At 36.8% G+C, this 22,196-nt stretch overlaps 1 protein-coding gene across 1 annotated transcript; it reads left to right on the forward strand.

Moving 5' to 3' along the window:
* The first annotated feature begins 19,458 nt into the window (after positions 1-19,458).
* On the forward strand, positions 19,459-21,450 carry LOC149176371 (11S globulin seed storage protein Ana o 2.0101-like). The gene is made up of 5 exons (XM_089423101.1): positions 19,459-19,855; positions 19,947-20,233; positions 20,331-20,831; positions 20,921-21,138; positions 21,233-21,450. The coding sequence occupies exons 1-5, from the start codon at positions 19,498-19,500 to the stop codon at positions 21,438-21,440; spliced, it is 1,572 nt and encodes a 523-aa protein (XP_089279227.1). The 5' UTR covers positions 19,459-19,497; the 3' UTR covers positions 21,441-21,450.
* Positions 21,451-22,196: the final 746 nt, after the last annotated feature.

Below are 22,196 nucleotides of genomic sequence, written 5' to 3' on the forward strand. Positions count from 1 at the left end.
ATGTCGCGGCAGAAAGAATGAATAGAACTATTCAAAAAATGGCTCGTGGTATGCTTGATGAATCTAGAACTCCTGACACCTTCTAGGGTGACGCTGCACACACTGCAGTAAATATTCTCAACAAGGCTGATGTTCATGTGAATAGTGATAAAACTCCATATGAACTTTGGTATAGTAAGCCTCCCACTATAAAGCATTTAAGAGTTTTTGGAAGAAAATGTTTCATCAAAAATAATGATGAAAAACTTGGTAAGTTTGAAGCTAGAGCAGATGAAGGAATACTTCTTGGGTACTCATCTAGAAGTAAAGGATACAAATGTTATAATAAGAGACTTGGAAAAATTGCTGAATGCATTAATGTTGTGATTAATGAAATACACAAAGGGCCCAAACAAGTAACATCAACAAAAGAGGATGATGGTGATGAATTATTTCCCACATCAAGTCGCAATGATATAGAAGAAGAAACTAATGAAGCAATGGAAGAAGATACATCAAACAAAGAAAAGGCTACATCCAAGTATGTTCGAAAGAATCATCCATAAACTCAAATTCTAGGAGAAAAGGAATCTAGGGTACAAAAAAGAAGAACTCTTGTAGGATCTTCTAGTTATGTAGCTTTATTATCCACCATTAAACCACAAAATGTGAATCAAGCTAGTAAAGATGAATGTTGGGTTAAGGCCATGAATGAAGAACTTGATCAAATTGAAAATAATGATACTTGGGAATTGGTTCCAAGGCCTCATGATAAAAATGTTATAGGGACAAAATGGTTATTCATAAATAGGTTTAATGAATATGGAGAATTCATTACGAACAAAGCTAGACTTGTTTGTAAAGGTTATGCTCAATAAGAAGGTATAGAATTTGAAGAACATTTGCACCAGTAGCCAAAATTGAAGCCATAAGAATGTTTCTTGCATTTCAAGTTTTTGAAATTTCAAATGTTATCAAATGGATGTAAAATATGCCTTCCTTAATGGATATCTAGAAGAAGAAGTATACATTGAACAACCAGAAGGATTAATTTTGGGGAATGATGAAAACCTTGTATACAAACTCAAAAAGGCTTTATATGGGCTAAAACAATCTCCATGGGCATGGTATTATCGTCTTGACAAATATCTTCAACAAGAAGGTTTCACAAAAGGATCCGCAAACATCAACTTGTACACAAAAATTGAAGGTGATAAACTATTAATTATTGTGGTTTATGCTGATGATATCATTTTTGGGAGTAATAAAGAATATATGAGTCAAAAAATTTCTTTTGCTATGTAGTAAGAATTTGAAATGTCGTTACTTTGGGAACTAACCTATTTTCTTGGTCTACAAGTACAACAAGCAAAAGATGGCATATTTCTCTCACAAACAAATATCTCAAGAAAATTCTAAAGAAGTATGGGATGGAAGAATGCAAACCTGTATGTACTCCCATGATGACATGATGTAGCCTTAGTTCTAATGATGATTCTCCTGCAGTAAACCAACCAGAGTACAGATCTATAATTGGTAGTCTACTTTATCTAACAAGTACTAGTCCAAACATCATGCATGCAGTTGGGATTGTTGGACGTTTCCAAGCCAATCCAAAGGAATCACATCTTCAAGCAATAAAGAGAATATTCAAATATCTCGAAGGGACCCAAGATTTTGGTTTATGGTATCCTAAAGATGCAAATCTTACCCTTCATGCATATGTAGACGCAGATTGGGCTGGAAATGTTGATGACTAGAAAAGTACTAGTGGACGTGCATTTTACATGGGGCCCCGATTGGTATCTTGGTTCAACAAGAAACAAAGTTTCATTTCCTTATCTACAACAGAAGCAGAATATTTATTTGTTGCATCTTGTTGCACACAAATTCTCTAGATAATGCAAACATTATAGGAGATACAAATCAAATGTTATCCACCCATCTCCATCTTATGTGATAATACAAATGCTATTAGTATTTCAAAAAATAATGTTATGCATTCTAAGACCAAGCATATTCCTATTAAGTATCACTTTCTATGAGAGCAAGTTCTTGAGCAAAAGGTTAAATTTGGACTATGTTCCCTCCAAAGAACAAGTTGATGATATATTTACTAAACCCCTTCCTAGAGAAGCATTTGAAAATCTGAGACAAAAACTCGGAGTTGTATCTATCTCACTTTGCTGTTAAATTAGTTTACTCTGTCTATAGGTGAAAATTTAGAAGGTTGCTAGCTATACTCAAGTTTCATGAAGTAAAGTCACATATATATGCGTGTTTCTTTACAGAAAGTCACGAATATTTTTATTTGATAGAAAAACAATGGGATAGACTTAAGATTAGCCTCTAACATGCTTCTGACAACTATGATTTGATTTATCTTAATCTGATGATGATGGGTATAGTCTGCTGATATGGTATTGAGTTATGTTTTTCTCACTAATATTTCTTTGAATGATGAAGATGCTTTGATGAATGACTTGTTGAATATGATCAAGTAGCACAGGTTAAGAGGGAGCAGTAGTCTTGCAGAATATAATGCATTGTTGGCATTCTGGTCACTGAATTATGTTGGCATTAAGGTCTTTTGTTTTTAAATATCACATATATCATTTGATGAAAAGGTCGTGTAAAGACCTATGATGTAATAATTGTCATATTCAGTCATGTTTAAGATCATTTCCAATATGTAATCCCACTTGTTTGGGTGGTTGAGCCAAATATGTATACCCACTTGGTTGGGTAGTTGATGTAAGTATGGGCCCTTGGTAATAGGAAGGTCATACCAGTTAAGTCATAGAGTCATGTACTTCATTTTGCATCTATCAGAGATTGTGGCATGTGCTTAGGGGGAGCCTGATCATATAATTCAGCATGTGCTCAGGGGGGTAGTTCAATAGTTCAAGATATTCAGTAGTTCAGGTATGGAAGTCTTCATTCAAAATTGGTTAGCCCTTTTCCCTTGATGTCAAAGGGGGAGAGTAGATTGATGTTTGACTTGATCTTATTTATAGGTTGTGGTTACCAAACACCAAATGGTTGCCATCAAGTCCAACGGGGGAGATTGTTGGCATTATGATACATGTGTTGTCCTTGATGGAAACTCACTTATAACAAAATTCACAGGTCAGTTCATAGGTAATAGATTGAATACAATAGAATACCAGAAAGAATGATAGAATGCATGACAATTCAGAGGAATCATCTCAGAAGAATGATAAATTTGGAAGTTCAAAAACTATACGCGGGTTCTGTTAAGCCAAGTCATGTATGCACGTGAGTTCAATGAAGAAAAGTAATGTATTGTATTTGTACAATGGTATTTTAAATACCATGGGTCCTTACCATGGTATTGGACCATAGTGATTAGTGTGACAACGAATATTGATCCTATCAAAGATTACCACCAACACTAATGTTGTTTTGACCTGTGGTATTGGATGATGGCCAAACTATTTAAAGAAGTGAAGATCAAAGGGATAAGTGTGCAAGAGAAAGAATTTTTGATGAATACTTTAATCTAAAGTATATTTGCATTGTGAGGGCCATAATTATCACGTTGATCTGAAATAATTATGCACCGATGTATACAATGATGGTTCGGGATCATGAGACATGAAATGACTATTCATTGTATGATCTATTCAAGGATTGATTGGATCTAAGTATTGAAGCATGTTTTTATCTTTGATTATTATGATCTGGGTCTTTCTGAAGTTCTCAAGAGCTACGCAATTTTAAGTCAAAAATTGCAAATCCATACGCAGGTTGGTTTCAAGAAAAGCACGTATATAATGTAAGGAGCTTTATGTTCATAATTAAATTATCAACCTGATCAATTCTGTTGTTTTTCTGAGCATATCTGACAATGATGTCCTCATGATTGATCTGGGTTAAATGATAATGTTTGAAGTAGATCTGATTGAATGATGAAGCTGAATGTGGTTATGAATAGTGTTAAGATTACTTGTTGATTGTGATTGAAGATCAGAAATAGATTTGTGATTGGTTCAGAATGTTGTAGTAGATATGAGTATGGTTCAGGGTTCTTTTCAAAAATGCAGTAGTCAAGTTTTCAGTTTTCAGTATTTTAAGATCTATACGTGGGTTTCTTTACTAAAAAGCACGTATGCATTCGGGTTTCCTTAAGTTAAGTAGATTATACATTTTGGAAAGTAAATGATTAGGGTTGCAGTTGATTATGTGTGTTGATGCAACATTCTTAGTTCTGTTCTATGCACTGGTTACAGTGATTTGACTGTTCCAATTGATTGGCTAAGTGTTAATAATGTTGTTTGGGTTTCAATGATTGGTTGTGTCAGAGATTGGTGATTGTTTTACAGTGATGATTGAGCATAAGTATTGATATTGGATCGAGTCTGAAAATTTGATGAAACATGGTCCATGGATGTTGTTGACGGTTGGAGTATTCAGTGAGGAAGTTGAAGCTTCCTACAAGTAGTAGTTGGTGATCAGATCAGGGGGTTGGAGCTCCCTTCCAGTAGGATCTAGAAAACACATGAAGGTTTTAGCCTTCAGCAGGTGGGTGCCTGTGTACTAGTATGAGTCTGAACCAATACAATAATGTAAGCAAATTTTGATATTAATAAGTTTTGAAGACTGAGACAACAACAACGACAATTTTCTCCCACATTTGGTTTCCACCTTAAATCCTGGTGTTAATATGTGTGAAACTTTATTCTATTCTTGTTGCATCTATTTACTTCTTATCAAATTCTTGATAAATCTCTTACATTATGATTTAAAGATTAACAGATAAAGAATTAGTTATTTTACAAAGCTTACTTGGCATACACTTTTTTAATGTTATAAAAGTCGCATATATATGCTAGTTGGGTTAATTAAATTCACGTATACATTTCAGAAAAGGAAAAATTATTGTTAGTTTTTAAAATATTGATTCACACCCCCCCCCTTTGAAGGAAGATCCGACAAGATAAGCAATCAAGAAGTATTGGTGATCCAAGTCCGAGTGTGAAGAAGGACCCTTCCAAGACCTTTTACTTTCCTGATGTGTTAAAATTTCTTTTTGAAAGAACATTAATGAATGCATCTGCATGCTTTAAATAAGAGGAACATAAAAATCATCAACATATGAAAACATAAGTCGTTGATAACGGAGTTCGTCCACGAGGGACTACATCTCCCTCCCCGATGTCAAGATGGTGTAGGCCGCTACATTAAGCGTTGTCAATAATGATGATGTACACAAGAGATGATGTCTCGATCATACAATGAAAAATGCCCTCATGCAGGAGTGGCTCTAAGAGATGCTCCACAATTATAACTCTCAATCAAAAGACTCCTGTCAGTATGATACAAAAACATACATGGTGAGCATCCCACCAACACGACACAAAAGGGATGTCAAAACAGAACACATGCATGATGACAACAAGAGTATTCCAGTGACATACAAAAAGGGATATCAAAGCATAACATAAAGAGTTATGCAGCAAGTACATCATATGAAATATTCTGCATAACATGAAGCAAGGAATCATGACAACATGAAATAAACAAGATCCTGCATCAATATCAATCAAGGATCCATGCAGCATAATGTAAAAGAATAAGCACATGGACAATAACCACATACCTCACACCACGAGCCATCTGAAGAAGTGGATGTCTCACTGCTGAAGCTGCTTAGACCATCAATCTCAAGGCATCGATGAAAGAAGATGGTTGCTCGCACAAGAATGTGGACATCTGAATCAGACTGTCAAAGTGCTTAAGCTTACTAAATATCGATTTCGCAGCATTAATTGCAAGAATAAGAATCGATCAAAGAAGAATCAATCAAAGAAGCATTGATCAAAAGATGAATCAATCCCAAGAAGAAGAATCAATCATAAAGAGAAGAATCAAGAAAAGAGAGAATAACTTCTCTGGACTCTTGGCTATGTAGCTCGCTAGCTATTTGGCTCTATAGCACTCTGGCTTATATCACTATAGCTCTGCAATCTGCCTGAATTTCAAGTGCTCTCTGGTTTCATGCTTCTTTGACCTATTCCTCACAGCCTTTCCATGCAGCCTTTCGGGCTTTCTGTCATACTTCTCTCACCCACTATACATAGCCTTTCTGTGCTTTCCTCACACAGTCTTTTTGTCCCCCTCAGCTCTCTGTATCCATCGTGTTTTATAACACATTTGGATCAAAGCCGCGCTTAAAAATCGGAGGTCGATTTTGTTTAGAATAGAAGCCGTTTGCTTAGAAGCATCGGCTGGTGAAAAAAAATCCTTGGAATAACCTTCTTTTTGTTTAAAATGGAAATACACTAAAAAATTGATAAATTCGACCAAAACATAAAAGATCGGATCTCAATTTTTATCAAATCGGATCTATAATTCCATCGGGTCCACGTCTAATCTCTTATCACTATTGCTTCTGCCAATAGCCCTGCATATCGAGGGATCCGCCAACACCGATCACTGATATTGGTGATCGCTAATTGCATTCTCTACAGCCAGGGGTCCTGGTCCTCGGCCTTTGGGTTTCGCCGACTTGATCTGTCGATCTGACACTCAATTTCTGATTTACAAGCGCCGATATCGCCGATTTGACTTCTCCGACCCCATATATTGGAAATCATTGATCGATGATCTTAAAGTCCACCCTTTACATGATTCCCGATTCAATTTTCCTTATAAAGGCTTTAAGTCCATTTTTATGAGAAAAACCTCCTTTTTTCAAAGGAACCAAGGAAACTCTTTTCGTAATAACTTCATCATCCGGACTTGGATTGACGAACCGTTTGCACCTCCACGATCAATAAGATGAGATATATGCTCTAGTCCTAGTTCAACGTCATTATAATCATTTTGATTTTTGAGCCATCTTTGTCTTGTGTGTCTCTCTGGAGCCACCTGGATGAATCCTCCCTACTGAGGAGCTTTTGGTCCTCCAAAAGCATGAAAAATAATCTGCATCTTTCTCTGTACCCTATCTACATCATAAATGTCCTGAAAAGGTCTTGGTACCATCTCCTTCACCTTTGTTCTTCGGAGCCTTAAGCGATGAGCCAACACCTGCTACTTCTGCAACCTGTATTACATTGTTTGCAAATTACATACTGGAATGACATGACCAACTAAAAACCCAAACATCCCACACTTGCCATGTGTTCATAAATCATACTCGGTGGTCAAGTTTACAATAAGATGGATGTAGTATTCCAGCTATGACAACAAGGCCAACCTAACATGGTTGCTTCAAAAAGTGATGGAAAACACATCATCACTACAACACATGATCTACATACATAAGGCCAAACACTATTGTTTTGACAAGTGATGGAAACATAACATCACTTTCAGAGTGTAAAATATGACTGAAAACATGACCAGACATCATTGTTGCTGACCACGTGATGGAAACACATCATCACGTTTACATTTTAAAATCCAACAAGTGATTTACAAAGGAATGACCATGAAAAGAAAACATGTCTGGAAACCATTTCTCACTTATCTTTGTGAATGGGTCACCTCCTTGAGGTGGTTTTGCTTGTCGAACAACAGCTCTTCTTGGTTCACACACCAACGCTTTATCGTTAAGGTGCTGCTCTAGATGGAGCTTCCAGCAAGTGGCTCTTTGATGGCCATTTTTGTTGCAATGACTGCAGTAGGATTTCTTCCTCCATATCTACTTAACTTGTTTCTTTTCATGCTGTTGAGAGGGTCTTTCACGCCTCATGAGTGCTGCCATTCTTTTCCAACACTTAGAAAAGGTATGGTTAGGTAAACCACAAAAGGTACATGTTTTTCGATGCCTTGATCTTCATTCATTATTAACAACATGATCGTAATCAAAATGAACATTCGAAGATCGAAAATGGTTATACCTTCCTTTGCTGTCTTTGATGTTAGTATGGTTATGAGAGCTTGCCTCAGATCTTTCCCTACAATGGAAACTGCCATGGGATGATGGGGATGTTTTCCCATCATTCTCCTTCCCCGACGATGTCTCATACGAATCTAACACCTTCGAGCAGTCTCCTTTAGTGTATCTCGAGCTTGCAAATCGATGCTCATGCACAACCTCCAAAGGTTGAGTGATGCCTTGGTTATTAACACCATGTTCTTTCTCCTCGTGCATCGTCTTTGTAAGGAGCCGCATGTTTGTCCCTGTAATTGGGATCTCCAAATCTCCAATAGACATCATACTATGAGAATAAAGGAAATCAACATCTTTTACCTTCTCCTTTGATTTGGAAAGAACTGGTGACGGTTTCTCATCATCCGCCATTGGTGGTTCACTAACTGTCTCAGCACATTCCCCAACTTCTTTCCTGACATACCCAAGTCCTGCCTAACGGGGTAATTTTTCTACTTTGATGGGGTTGACAATGCCTTGGCCATTAACGCCCAAGCCTTTTCCTTCATACCCCATTCTCTTCAACAGTTTGGAGCCAATCCTTGTGGTACGATTTTCAAACACAGCGAAATCATCATCAAGAAATATACATGAAGATGGAGAACTACTTTTTACCTCACATGGGTTATGTTGTAGCTTTTCCAAGGCCTCGTCCTTTGCAGCTGTCGTAACAAACTTTATTTTTCCTCTTTCTCTTCATGTAAGCACATCTTCAATTCATCATTCTCTGTTTGAAGATTATGTTTGTTTTGCTTCATTTCCTCCATGGCCTCTTCTGTGGCTTTCAACTGAAGCTATAACTACACCTTTTCCTTTGTCTCTTTCTGTAGAGTTTCATACACAATTTCCACTTTCTTGGAAATGTCGAGCATGGTCTCGCACATTTCTCTTTCATCCTCTATCATTGCACGTTCCATTGTTCACATTGCAATTCACATACACGTAAAGACCGCTCTGATACCACTTGATCTAGGTTCGAGTGTGAAGAAGGACCCTTCCAAGACCTTTTACTTTCGTGATGTGTTAAAATTGATTTTTAAAAGAACATTAATGAATACATCTGCATGTTGTAAAGAAGAGGAACATAACAATCATCAAAATATGAAAACATAAGTCGTTGATAATGGAGTTCGTCTAGGAGGGACCACCTCTCCGGGCCCCAGTGTCAAGATGGTGTAGGCCGCTGCATTAAGTGTTATCAATAATGATGATGTACACAAGAGATGATGTCTCGATCATACAAGGAAAAATGCCCTCACGCAAGAGTGGCTCTAAGAGATGTTCCACAATTACAACTCTCAATCAAAGGACTCCTATCAGTATGATACAAAAACATGCATGGTGAGCATCCCACCAACATGGCACAAAAGGGATGTCAAAACAAAACACATGCATGACGATAATAAGAGTATCCCAAGGACATACAACAAGGGATCTCAAAGCATAACATAAAGACTTATGATAGAAAGTACATCATTAGAAAGATTCTACATAACATGAAGCAAGGAATCATGACAACATGAAATAAACAAGATCCTGCATCAATATCAATCAAGGATCCATGCAGCATAATGTAAAAGAAGAAGTAGATGGACAATAACCATATACCTCACACCATGGGCCATTTGAAGAAGTGGATGTCTCACTGCTGAAGATGCTTAGACCATCGATCTCAAGGCATTGAAGCTTGATGAATATCAATTTCGCAGCATTGATTGCAAGAAGAAGAATCAATCAAAGAAGAGTCAATCAAAGAAGCATTGATCAAAAGATGAATCGATCCCAAGACGAAGAATCTATCATAAAGAGAAAAATCGAGCAAAGAGAGAATAACTGCTCTGGACTTGCAGCACTGTAGCTCGTTGGCTATCCCGCTCTATAGCACTCTGGCTTATATCACTGCAGCTCTGCGATCAACCTGAATTTCAAGCACTCTCTAGTTTCATGCTTCTCTGACCTCTTTCTCGCAGCCTTTCCATGCAACCTTTCAGGTTTTTTGTCATACTTCTCTTGCCCACTGTTACATAGCCTTTCCACACTTTCTCGCAGCCTTTCCATGCAACCTTTCAGGTTTTTTGTCATACTTCTCTCGCCCACTGTTACATAGCCTTTCCACACTTTCCTCACACAGCCTTTCCATCACCATCGGCTCTCTGCATCCATCGTGTTTTATAACACGTTTAGATCAAATCCGCACTTAAAAATCGAAGGTCGATTTTGTTCAAAATAGAAGCCATTTTCTTAGAAGCATTGACTGGTGCAACAAAATCCTCAGAATAGCCTTCTTTCTATTTAAAATAGAAATACACTAAAAAACTAATAAATTCAACCAAAACATAAAAGACGAGATCTTAATTTTTATCAAATCGGATCTATAATTCCATCGAGTCCATGTCTAATCGCTTATCGCTATCGCTTCTACTAATAACCCTGCATATCAAGGGATCCACTAACCCCAATCACCGATATCGACGATCGCTAATCGCATTCGGCACATTGAGGGGTCCTGGTCCTCGGCCTTTGGGTTTCACCGACTCGATCCGACACTCCATCGCTGATTTACAAGCGACGATATCACCAATTTGACTTCTCCGACCCCATATATCGGCAATCATTGATCGTTGGTATTAAAGTCTACCCTTTACATGATTCTTGATGCGATTTGACTTATAAAGGCTTTAAGTCCATTTTATGAGAAAAACCTCCCTTTTTCAAAAGAACCAAGGCAACTCTCTTCACGATAACTTCATCATCCGGACTCGGATTGACGAACCGTTCGCACCTCTATGATCAGGAAGATGAGATATATGCTCTAGTCTTGGTTCAAAGTCATTCTGAGCATTTTTATTTTTAAGCCATCTTTGTCCTGTGTCTCTCTAGAGCCACCTGGATCAATAAGCATCTATCATACCACCACTTTTCAAGGGAAATAATCTTATATATATTGGAAAACAAGAACCAGAGCTTATCTTTAGTCTCTTGGAGAAACTGTTTTGACAATTTTGGAAGGAGGTTACCAATATCCAGCTACAGTTCCCATAGATGCAACAAAAAATAAGACATATGAAACAAATTGCAAAGTCATCAATGCTTTATTGGGAAGTCTGACAGAATCAAAATTTTTCAAAGTCATGCAGCGAAACACGGTAAAATAAATATGGGGCAGAATCATTCAAAGCTATGAAGGTGATAACAAGGTTAAAAGTGTTAAACTTCAAACTTTTAGAATTCAATATGAAACTCTCAGAATGCATAATGATGAAAGTATTGCCAGTTTCTTTCTTCATATAGATGAGATTATAAATCGCATGGAAAATCTTGGTGAATAAATAAGGGACACTACTTTAGTAGAGAAAATGTTAAGATCTCCAACTCCTAAATTCGAGTCAAAAGTGTCTACCATTGAAGAAAAGCAGGATCTATAGACTCTTACTGTTGTTAAACTTCATGGGATCTTGACTGCTTTTGAAATGAGGAAAGGAGGCCCCTTAGAAGTTAGAGAAGTCGCATTTAAAGTATTTGCAAAGGGAAAAGAAAAGGAGGAATGCAAGGAATTAGGATACATATCAAAATAAGATGAGGTGAACTTTGTAAAGAAACATCAACTGGCCACCAGAAGCTTCAGAGGTAAGCTTCCCTTCAAATGTTTTCATACGTGTGATACTTTATTCTGTTCTTGTTGCAGCTATTTACTTATCAAATTCTTGATAAAACTCTTACATTCTGGTTCAAAGTTTAACAGATAAAGAATTAGTTTTTTTACAAAGCTTACTTGGCATACATTGGTTTCTCTTATAACAGTCGCGTATATATGCTATTTGGGTTAAGTAAAGTCATGTTACATTACAGAAAAGGAAAAATTGTTATTAGTTTTTAAAATATTGATTCAAATCCCCCCCCCCCCTCCACCCCTCTTAGTATTTTTCCCAACATCCTTTTGTTCCCAATGTTACCTCCAACACCTTTTCTAGAACTCATTCTCTTAATTGGAGGCATGAGAAAGGCTACAAATATACAGTGAGGGAAAATACAAGAAGAACTTCTACCAATAAAAATAGAATAAAGATGAGACACAGACACTTTGACCCTAGATCGAAAGACATCTAGATCATCACCAACATGCCACACCACAAGACCAAATTCCAGTATATTTTCGAGCTCACCACATCGCAACAACATGCCATGACTTAGAGATAACTAGTGGGAATTTCTTGAAACTAAAATTTACACAAAGGCACTAAAAAAAGCCCTAAACCCCTAATTTGACTAGCGATCACACAAGACAGAACGCTTTGAGCTATTTCTAATGGATGCAACATTGTAAGGACCAAAGCTCCAAACATGAAAATAATTTGAGACAAAGAAACCCCAATAACAACAATCACCCATTGAAGTTGAGAAAAATTCCTTAAGGAATCAGGAAAACTAATGAATTGAGAAATTACCCCTAATGGCCTAGACGAGCAAATTAGTGAGGCAGTCGTACTAGATTCATGAATCAGAGACAACAAATAAAATTGTAACCCTAAGACAGATAGAAATAAACTCACCAGAACTTTAAAGAATAACCAGCCACATTCCAGAAAAAATAAGGACCATTAAAGTCATCGTTAAGAGGGAAGAATGAAATGGCATACTTCTAGGAAGAGATAGATAATGGAGGATAACAAAATATCCTTGCCTCCAGTCGCACAAGGCTCATACTTCAACCAGCACCTCTCCATAACTGAAATTTTATAACAACAAAGCCACAACATATTTAACATGCCCATAATAACTTCCCATTGCCACGTCGTGATGAGGAGGAGACAGGTATGTGGGTGGTACAGGCTTCTAAATAGCCATGGCATTCGAGAAAACACCCCTATGATGGAATAACATTAGTTATAATAATAATATTACAATTTAATATAATATTATGAATATTTATTAATTATATACTTTCAAATTACTACTAATATTAACCCAATCAATTTGTAACAATGTCATATTGTTGAATAAATTGTTTGTTAATATTAATTATATTAATTAATATTAGTTATATTATGGTTGACCTAAATTTCCTATGGTTGAGCATCACTAAATTTAATATTAATAATTAAATGACCATTCAATTTCAATAATTAATTGATTGATGCCTCTTTGATAAATCATTGGCTCAATTTCATCATGGAGATATGCAAGTCCCTTGGCAATCTCCATGACGATGTTCCTGTGTTGCGGCCACATCAAAGGTTGGGTAATGGAATTTTCTCCAAATAGGTGCTCATCTAAATTCCCATTAGGCATGTAATCGTATATCAGAAACTATTGGTGCCCTTCCCTTTTGTCGTTGGTTATGCAGAAACCTCTCAAAGAGACCAGATTCATGTGCCTGATGTTGATGTTGATATGCACCTCGTTCAGGAATTCGAAATCCCATTCCAGAGTGCAGTTTTTTATTCTCTTCATCGCAATCTGCTGACCGTCATCAAGCATTCCCTTGTACATCTACCAAATTTCCCTTGGCTGATGAGATTTACGTTACTGAAATTATTGGTGGCAACCTTGACATCCTCAATGTCGAACCACACCACCCAAGTGTTGTGTTTAACAGCGGATGTACTACAGTGCTTAGGAAACCATAGGTTAAAACTTGGCCCTACGATGCGGTTTGGATAAAGGGCAAGCCAAGAATACACTGAGCGATATTTACGTTTTTGGGCCCAAATTCATTAACCATTCAAACAGCATACAAAATCATGAAATAGTAGCATTTCTTACTAGTTTCCCGAATTTTCAAATTTTTGTACATGTCGACCAGATTCTTTTGAATAAGATATCCATTTACTTTGCATGCCTGATAGGTGGCAAGATTTCAGAGATCACCTTTGCAAGCCAAGTTCAGGTTAGTAATCCCTAGTTTGTGAATCCAGTTCTGCTTCGTTTGTATGCCCGTAGATAGAAGAGGGCTCGATTCAAGCCCATACACACCATTTTTCAAACAAATCGCCACCAAGTCTGGTGATAGACCCAGAGATTCTAGTTGTTTCTGAAATATCTTGAGGCAGGCGACGACAGAGGCATTTGTGGGAAGCACAAAACCAAATGTGTCTCTCAAGTATTGAGATAATCCCACTCCAAACAAGCTAAGGAATGTTTGGCAGCATGGACTATCATTCCTTCCACTGATAACCAATACATATGAAGACTTGTCCCAAGCAATTTACGAACATAGTGTAGGTTCATCGGACATTCTGCATCTGTGAATGCCCAATACAATAATGAAAACAGCCGCCAAAGGAAGATAATCTCCATTTTCATTTTTCTTATCCCACATAATTGATGAATAAAAGGGTCATAGAATCACAATCTAATCAGGGAAATGAGGAGGCCAATGTAGAAAATTACGTCAACTATGAGTACTTGAAAACAAGTCAAACACATTGATGTATGCCAAAACTGGATTATAACTTAAATTCGACGCATTACTTGCATATATATAAACATGATTAGAGATTTTAGGTATTAGATCATGTTTTATTTATTTGTCAACATAATGGTGAGCATCGGTTGTGCCATTTCTTGAATCCAAAGTTTCATGTCCTCTGGTCAAAGTCTATTCTTTAAGTGCAAATGGACATCTCCATAATCTTTTTATCAGTCGATATGCTTCTTTGTTTTTAGAAAAGATAACTAAATTGATATTTTATAACGGTCTCCAGTATCTTGTTCTACATTTTAAAATATCCCCACAATTATCAGGGCTACATGTGCTTGATATCTCTATAGATCAGATTATTAGGAATATGATTAATTTTATAGAAATGATCAAAGTAGTAATATTAAATTTGATTATACCTCCGCACTAATTTTATATTTTTTATTAAAAACTATTCCAATCATCATATCACTCGATTAATAATATTTTTATTTAAATATATATATATATATATATTATATTATTTTTTTTAAATTAAAAATAAATCTATTTTTATTACTATTACACTAAAGTAATCAAACTTTTAATAATAATTAAATTATCATAACGTTTTAAAAATAATCATAGACCAACATTTACCCCATTGATAAATATGTTTTTATTTTTAATGTATATTAACAACATAATGAAAATTTATTAAAATTGTATCGATGCACCATTACATTAGATTAATCTCAACATTATCACATTTTCTACTATATGATCATCTAGTGTTTTGTGTGTTTTATTACCAAGGAGCATTTGAAAATTGTCACTAAAATCATGCAAAATGTAAATTTAGAGGGAAACCCACGACATTTATAAACCATACATTCACATGCTTCTCCACATCAACCTTTTCCAAGATCATCTTGTCGTGCCTCACCAAGGATCCATGCATTGGCATTGTGAAAAGTAATGCATTCTTATGTTTTCATGATTCGTACATTTGATGCATGTAAAATTTTATAAACTAAGATTTAACTAAAACATTATGAATTTTATAAACTAAGACTTAACTAAAACACTATGATTTATTTTAGAACACTTTAAATAAAACATTCACTTTGATGTTGAAGTTAATTTTGATTTATTTTAAAATACTTTAAATAAAACTTTTGGTTCGATGATGAAGTTAATTTTATTTAGTTTATTGTGGTGGTTTTATGTATTGCTATGGGTATTTCATGCTATCGAGTTTATGTTATTACATCTATTCAATTTTTGGCAAATTTTCATGATAATGTTTCAAAATTGAATAAGTTGAAAACTTACTTTAATCAACTTAAAAATAATAAATTTATTATTAAATTTTTTTTTTTAATTGGAATATATATATATATATATATATAATTTTTAAAATATCAGAAGAAAATAGCATAAGTAAATTTCTAACTATTTTGACAAACATTTTAATAAACATAATAATTTAGTGATATAATTTCTATAAATATAGATATGTAATAGTGACAACTCAACATTTGGTAATTAATATTGGATAAGATTTAGTTATGAACTTTTTTGAGCAATACGAGAGGGACACTAGTAGTTGGATGCCCCTTGGATTCCTCCAAATGCCACGTAGGAAATCACATTGGCATTACGATAGTTTTCCCCTACATGGGAGCACATGTTGGGAATTTGTGTGATAAACCGCATGCAGATTTAGGCGGATTAGGGTGTATGTTTACTGTGGGTTTTGGAAGGTTATCAAACCGTCATGTTATTCTACTTAGGTCTGGCAATTGAACATTTGGTCCCCCCGGTACTTGCGCAACCTTGCTGCAATGATGGTCGCAAGCACCACCATTCTTGGCGTTGTGGAGAGTGTGTTATGGGGCATGATGGTTCCTGGTTCATCATGTTGTTCAATTGTTATTTTGTGTTTTGTTTGGTTTCCTAGGATGGCTTTTCTTCGTCGTCACACACTTGAAACTAGGGTATTCATATTGCGATTTTCCTCGGCTCGATGCTAGATATGGATTGTTCGTGCTTTGGAGGGTTTATCTATAGGTAACTTGACATTTTTTAACAAAATTTGGAGGATTTAATTGCGCCAACTTTGGCAATGGAGGCAGAGCCATGGCATTTTTATCGGAGGAAGTTAATTTATGCTGGCCTAGAATTTTGAGAGCCATGAATTACAGTGGTGACAGAGCTGAATTTTCAATTCAAAGAGGAACAGGGTGAAACCATGTGAGGATTTTTACTCATTCTATATTTCATAAATGTGGCGATGACGGACCTAGGTTTAGGATTAGGTTCAGGTCAAGTTTAGGTTTCGGTTCAGATCCAATCTAGGGATGTTTGCAAGTTCGAATTATCACTTCACCTTTAATGTTTTTGCTTGTGACCTTCTTACAGTTTGTATCATATCATATTATATGTTGTATAATCTTTGATTTTCATTTGGCATGAACATTTTCTACGGAATTCCTGCCCAAAATTCTTTAATTCTTTCAATGGTTTCTAGTTATCCCAACACTTCTACTTTGTTAGACCTGTCTTTATATTTTTAGTCAGAAATTTATTTTAGAACGTATTTTAGCAATCATGCACAGCAAAGCTCTCCAAATAGTAGAATATTCAAGGTTCAATATCGGCCAGTGGTGGTGGAGTGCGTTTGTCAATATTTTTCTGTATTCTTCCATATAAAGGTCAAAGAGGTGTGGACTGAAAGGGAAATTTGTTTGGGTAGTCTCTCATCAGGTCATCACATTATTCGTTTAATTTCTTCTTCAGTTGAATTCTTCGTTACTTGGTATGTATATGACTCTGAGAAAGTACTGGGTGGATAGTGTATGTATCGAGGCTCGAAGTTGGAGTGTAAGTTTTGTCTATAATCAAAAAATTGTTCTCCCCCCAAAAATAAGTTTCGCTATAAATTATCCAATTGAAATCCCTACACAGTTCCTCAAGTTTTCCATGTCATGCACATGGAATGTATATGGGTCATAGTTGATAGAAAATAAGAACTTTAACATTTGGTCCTCTTACATTTTCCCATAATGTTCAGTATGGCTAGAAATTTATGAGGCTTCTTGACACTCACTTGATCCTTAATTTGACATGTATGTATAATGTATGCAAATATTTCATTGGATTACGAACTTAAGACAACGAGTTTTATAAGGTTTGTCTTCTCCTTTGTTTCTTCATAACATGTAAATGTTTGTCTTTCCTATACTTCAAAGCATATTCAACCAGTTTTTAGTCCTCCACGAGAGGTCATAATTACAAGCAGCACAAGGCACATAACATCACATGCTTCTCCTCAAAAGTGAATACAACCTCCAAGTGTGGAGAAGGGTTTCAATGGTAGGTCATTTTTTTTGGAAAAAAAAAAGTCAAAGAGAGGTTGGATCTACCTCGAAAAAAGAATAAAATACAACCACTCAACTCCAAAGGTTGCACAAATCGGTTCCATTCAGTGGTTTTTTTAAGTCGACCTTTCAACTCAGAAAGCTCGTTGTACATTGAGTACTCATACTCGTTGTATGACTTGTTTCCAACATTAATATGTATAAATACGCAATTTGTTATTTAAATTTCTTTCTATATCTGAACTGAGCGAACCCTTTCTTAGTATATATTTTGGCTCTTTGACAGGCCAAGATATGCATGTGTGCTATCACTATTTCCGGTCTCCAAGTTTTCCGAGAGGTCACTTTTACTGAATATTGAAGGAACACTTTGGTTTGGGTAATCCTGTCGCAGTCTTATCAGGTCGCAACCATGAATAAGAGGCTTTAAAAAAACTTTATGTTCATATAAACCATCAACTAAAGCCATAGTTTAGCTACCATGAATTGTAAGCCATAAGTTATAGAAATTTTTGTGTGTGGCTTGGATGAGCATATAGATTCAACATTTCTGAAAATGATCCCTTCACAAACTTCGTCCAACACTTGCCCATTTTTACATCATAATCTATTGCTGGTACTTTCTCAATCATTTTTATTATGCAAGTCTTGTTGATGTATTTAGTGCTAAGAGGAGCAACTCCAAGAGATAGGTCTCCATTGATGAGTTCAAACCCAGTTTCAACAATGTTTCTACCACCCCTTTGTAAATGGTATTTGAACCTACACTCAATTGTGGAACCAATAGGACTATTGAAACAAATTAATTGAAATATCCCATCCATTAGAGGTAGATTATTATGCGGACCCGATTGGAGTATCAAAATGAGTTTGTTTAAATATCACATCCCCTATGTCGAAGGTTAGAGCATGTGCACAACTTAAAAATCTCTAATATTCTTAAAGTTGCAATATGCGAGATTAAGCCGATGATGTGACATGTGAGACTGCCCAACATCTATTATAATCCATCGTAATATGGTTTCACATTGTTTAAACGCTATAACCCCTCCTATGTTACTATTATAGTATAGTTTCTGTAACAATGAAACTATGTTATATTTGATTGATTATTACCAAATGCCCTTAAATTCTGATTAGACACAGGAACACACTATTTCGATTTATCAACATTAATACGCACATTAATCCGATATCTTATACGCCTTACTTTGCGCCTCTCATACAAATGCTAATCTACATCTTTCAATTTAGGTATATCCTATCGGCGTTACTTTAAACCTCTCCGTGCAAATGCAAATCTTAACATCTTTCAATTTACGCTGATAAAAAGTTTTAAAAAGCAAAAAGACTAAAGTACCGAATTCCAAAAAAGACTAATTAGGTGGGTGAGCTAATTATATGAAAACAGGGAAAGCCTTTACCGAATGAATTTTGCACATCATGCAACTCTAATGAGCAGAAGTACCCATGCGTTCAATGAAGGGACGGAATAAATCATAATTTTTTAACGAAACAGAAAGAGAAGAATTGGCGAGTTGAGCGGGTGATATCAATTGTAAAAGTGAGAAAGTATCTTTAATTAAAGTGAGAAAGTATCTTTTAATTTACCTGGGCAGGTTGCGACGACACGACGGAGGATAGCCGCACCACACGCGACAAAATTCTTCTACATCGTTGTGCCCATGTGTCTCTCTGTTGGAACCATAGCCTTAATGATATCGCCTTCAGCATGCTATAAGAGCACTTCATACTCACAACTATACAAGCAACAGCGACTGGATTGAGTAAAAGCAAGCAGCAGTCCGTCGAGCAAAACCGTTGGTTACGAAATGGAGCGAAAGATGAGAGTGGGATCAGCGCTTCCGATGCTCTACTTTTCATTTCTTCTTATTTCGCTATCCTCTGTCACTGCCCAGCGAAGAAGAGGCTTTCGTTATGGACGGGAGGAGGAATACCGGCATGATGAGAGATCATCAGCATGTCGGAGGCTGCAGCGGCTAAGTGCCCACGAACCCTCTGAATCGGAATCGCTAAGATCCGAAGGTGGCACCTTCGAGTTGTCGAACCCAGAAGACAACGAGGAATTGGAGTGCGCAGGCGTTGCCTTCTTCAGAAAGACGATCGAAAGGGGCGCCATGTCGCTGCCTCAATATCCCAACGCCCCTCTGCTGCTTTATGTTCACCGAGGTACTCTAATAATACAACTTCTTTCTGTATGTCGCATGATTCCCTAAATTTGTTATTATTATTATAATTGCTTCTATATGTGCATGTGCAGGTGAGGGCAGACTGGGCATTGTGTTCCCGGGGTGTCCGGAGACTTACAGAGAAGACGAATCTTCGTTTCAAGGGCGATCAAGGCGCAGGTCAGAGAGACGAGGGGAAGAAAAGGGAGAGGAAGAAGAAGACTCAAGTCAGAAAGTGAGGCGAGTGAGGAGAGGAGACGTAATAGCCATATTTGCAGGAGCAGCCTACTGGTGTTACAACGATGGCAACGAGCCTCTCCAAATCGTAGCCATTGCCGACGTATCCAACCCTCTAAATCAGGGCCGCAGGAGTTACCGAGTAAGTGTCCCACTCAATTAACTAATAATCATCCTTAACTATGTTATAAATTCTTTCATTTCATTTTATGGCTGACTGAGGGGGTAAAAATGTACAGCCCCACCCTCTGGCTGGGCAAGGCTCATCATCTGGTCGTGGTCGTCGTCATGAAGAGGAGGGAGAGGAAGAAGGAAGAGGGAGAGAAAGTGGGGGCAATGTGTTTGCAGGGTTTAGCACGCGCTCTTTGGCCGAAACGTTGGGCGTGAATGATGAAACTGCAAGGAGGCTTCAACAGAATCAGCGATCACGACGTTTTGCTAGGGTTGAACGCGGCCGACGACTCAGCTTACCCGCCCCTCGATCTCGATCTCGCTCTCCTTACGAGAGGGAGAGGGAGAGGGATGATGTTGCTGGTGGATTGCATCAATATAATTCATCTGCAACGGAGAATGGCATGGAAGAGCTTGTGTGTGAACTGCGTGTAAGGCACAATGCTGACAACCCGCAGGATGCCGATGTCTACGTAAGAGATGGGGGACGGATGAATATAGTCAACCGTTACAAACTTCCTGTACTCAAATATTTGAGATTAGGAGCCGAGAGGGTTGTTCTCCGCCCGGTAAGCAATAACCTTTATTGGTCCGCTTCACTTTTATATATATAATAATGTTAATGTTTCCAAATCAAATCAATGAAATTTGAATGCAGAGAGCAATGTCTGTTCCATGGTGGAGGATGAACGCGCACGCAATAATGTACGTGACTAGAGGGGAGGGGAGAATGGAGGTGGTGGGAGACGAAGGGAGGAATGTGTTTAATGGGCGCGTGAGAGAGGGTCAGTTCATCGTCATTCCCCAGTTCTACGCAGTCATCAGGGAAGCAGGAGACGAAGGGTTGGAGTGGATAACGTTCACAACATCAGACCTGTAAGTATAACCTAATTATTACCACTGCTGCTAATATGATGTACTGTTCAGCAATTATACTCATCGGGTAAATTGGTATCATGCGTTGTTGCAGTTCTTTGCGGTCGTCTCTGGCAGGAAGGCAATCGGTTTTGAAGGCAATGCCGGAGGAAGTGGTGAGAGCCGCTTACAGGATCGACCAAAACGAAGTTGAACAAGTGATGAGGAACAGAGAACGCGACACCCTTATTTTGCCTCCATCATCTACCCGCTCATCCCGTCGATATCAGGCGGACATCATACCAGGTGTCCAGATGGAATAGAATATTAATATTACCCATGCATTTCACGCACATTCACTGCAACCCTTAATGTGCATAGATATGCAGTCTCGTCCGAATATAGGCTTCCTCACCTCTGCAAATTAAATGTAATTGAAAGAATAATTATAATAATGGATTTACCGTTCCTTTTTGTTCACCGCGTTCTGGCCGTGTTCCTTTGGTTTAATGTCGTCCATAACATTACATTACATTGTATATCATATCACTTTGCACTCCGTGATGTCATAAACCTTCCAAGTAACATTACTGAAAAGTTTAACTGATCAACTACCATCTGTAAGATCACGATGAAATATATATATATATTTTTATTGTAGTGGCCCCCTCTCTCTTTTTTCCTTTCAGGAAAAGGACGAGAATATTGTAGTCCCTTCTCTCTTTCTTTCTTTCAGGGAAAGGACGAGAATATAAGTTTGGTGCCCTTTCAATTTCCCTGGTATCGCTGGTTTATATATATATAGATATATATCAAAAGGAAAATGACGGGAAGATGGTTATTGATGAAATCAATTCTAATTTTAATATCTATTCAAATTTAGATTCAACCTTAAACATATTTTTTTATATTTTCAAAAAAAGAAAGAAAGAGGAAGATATGCTAACTAAATAATGATTAAAGATAAATTAATCTAAATTAATAATTATCAATAAATTTGTAATTAATTAAGAGTATTTGATTTTTTTATTAATTTTTTTTTTAATTTTTGAGTTTTTCATTAATTTTTGAGTTTTTTA

The sequence above is a fragment of the Pinus tabuliformis genome, chromosome 4_1 (genome assembly GCF_031772625.1).
Source record: "Pinus tabuliformis cultivar Carrire ecotype Pingquan chromosome 4_1, CPIR1, whole genome shotgun sequence".
Lineage (NCBI taxonomy): Eukaryota > Viridiplantae > Streptophyta > Pinopsida > Pinales > Pinaceae > Pinus > Pinus tabuliformis.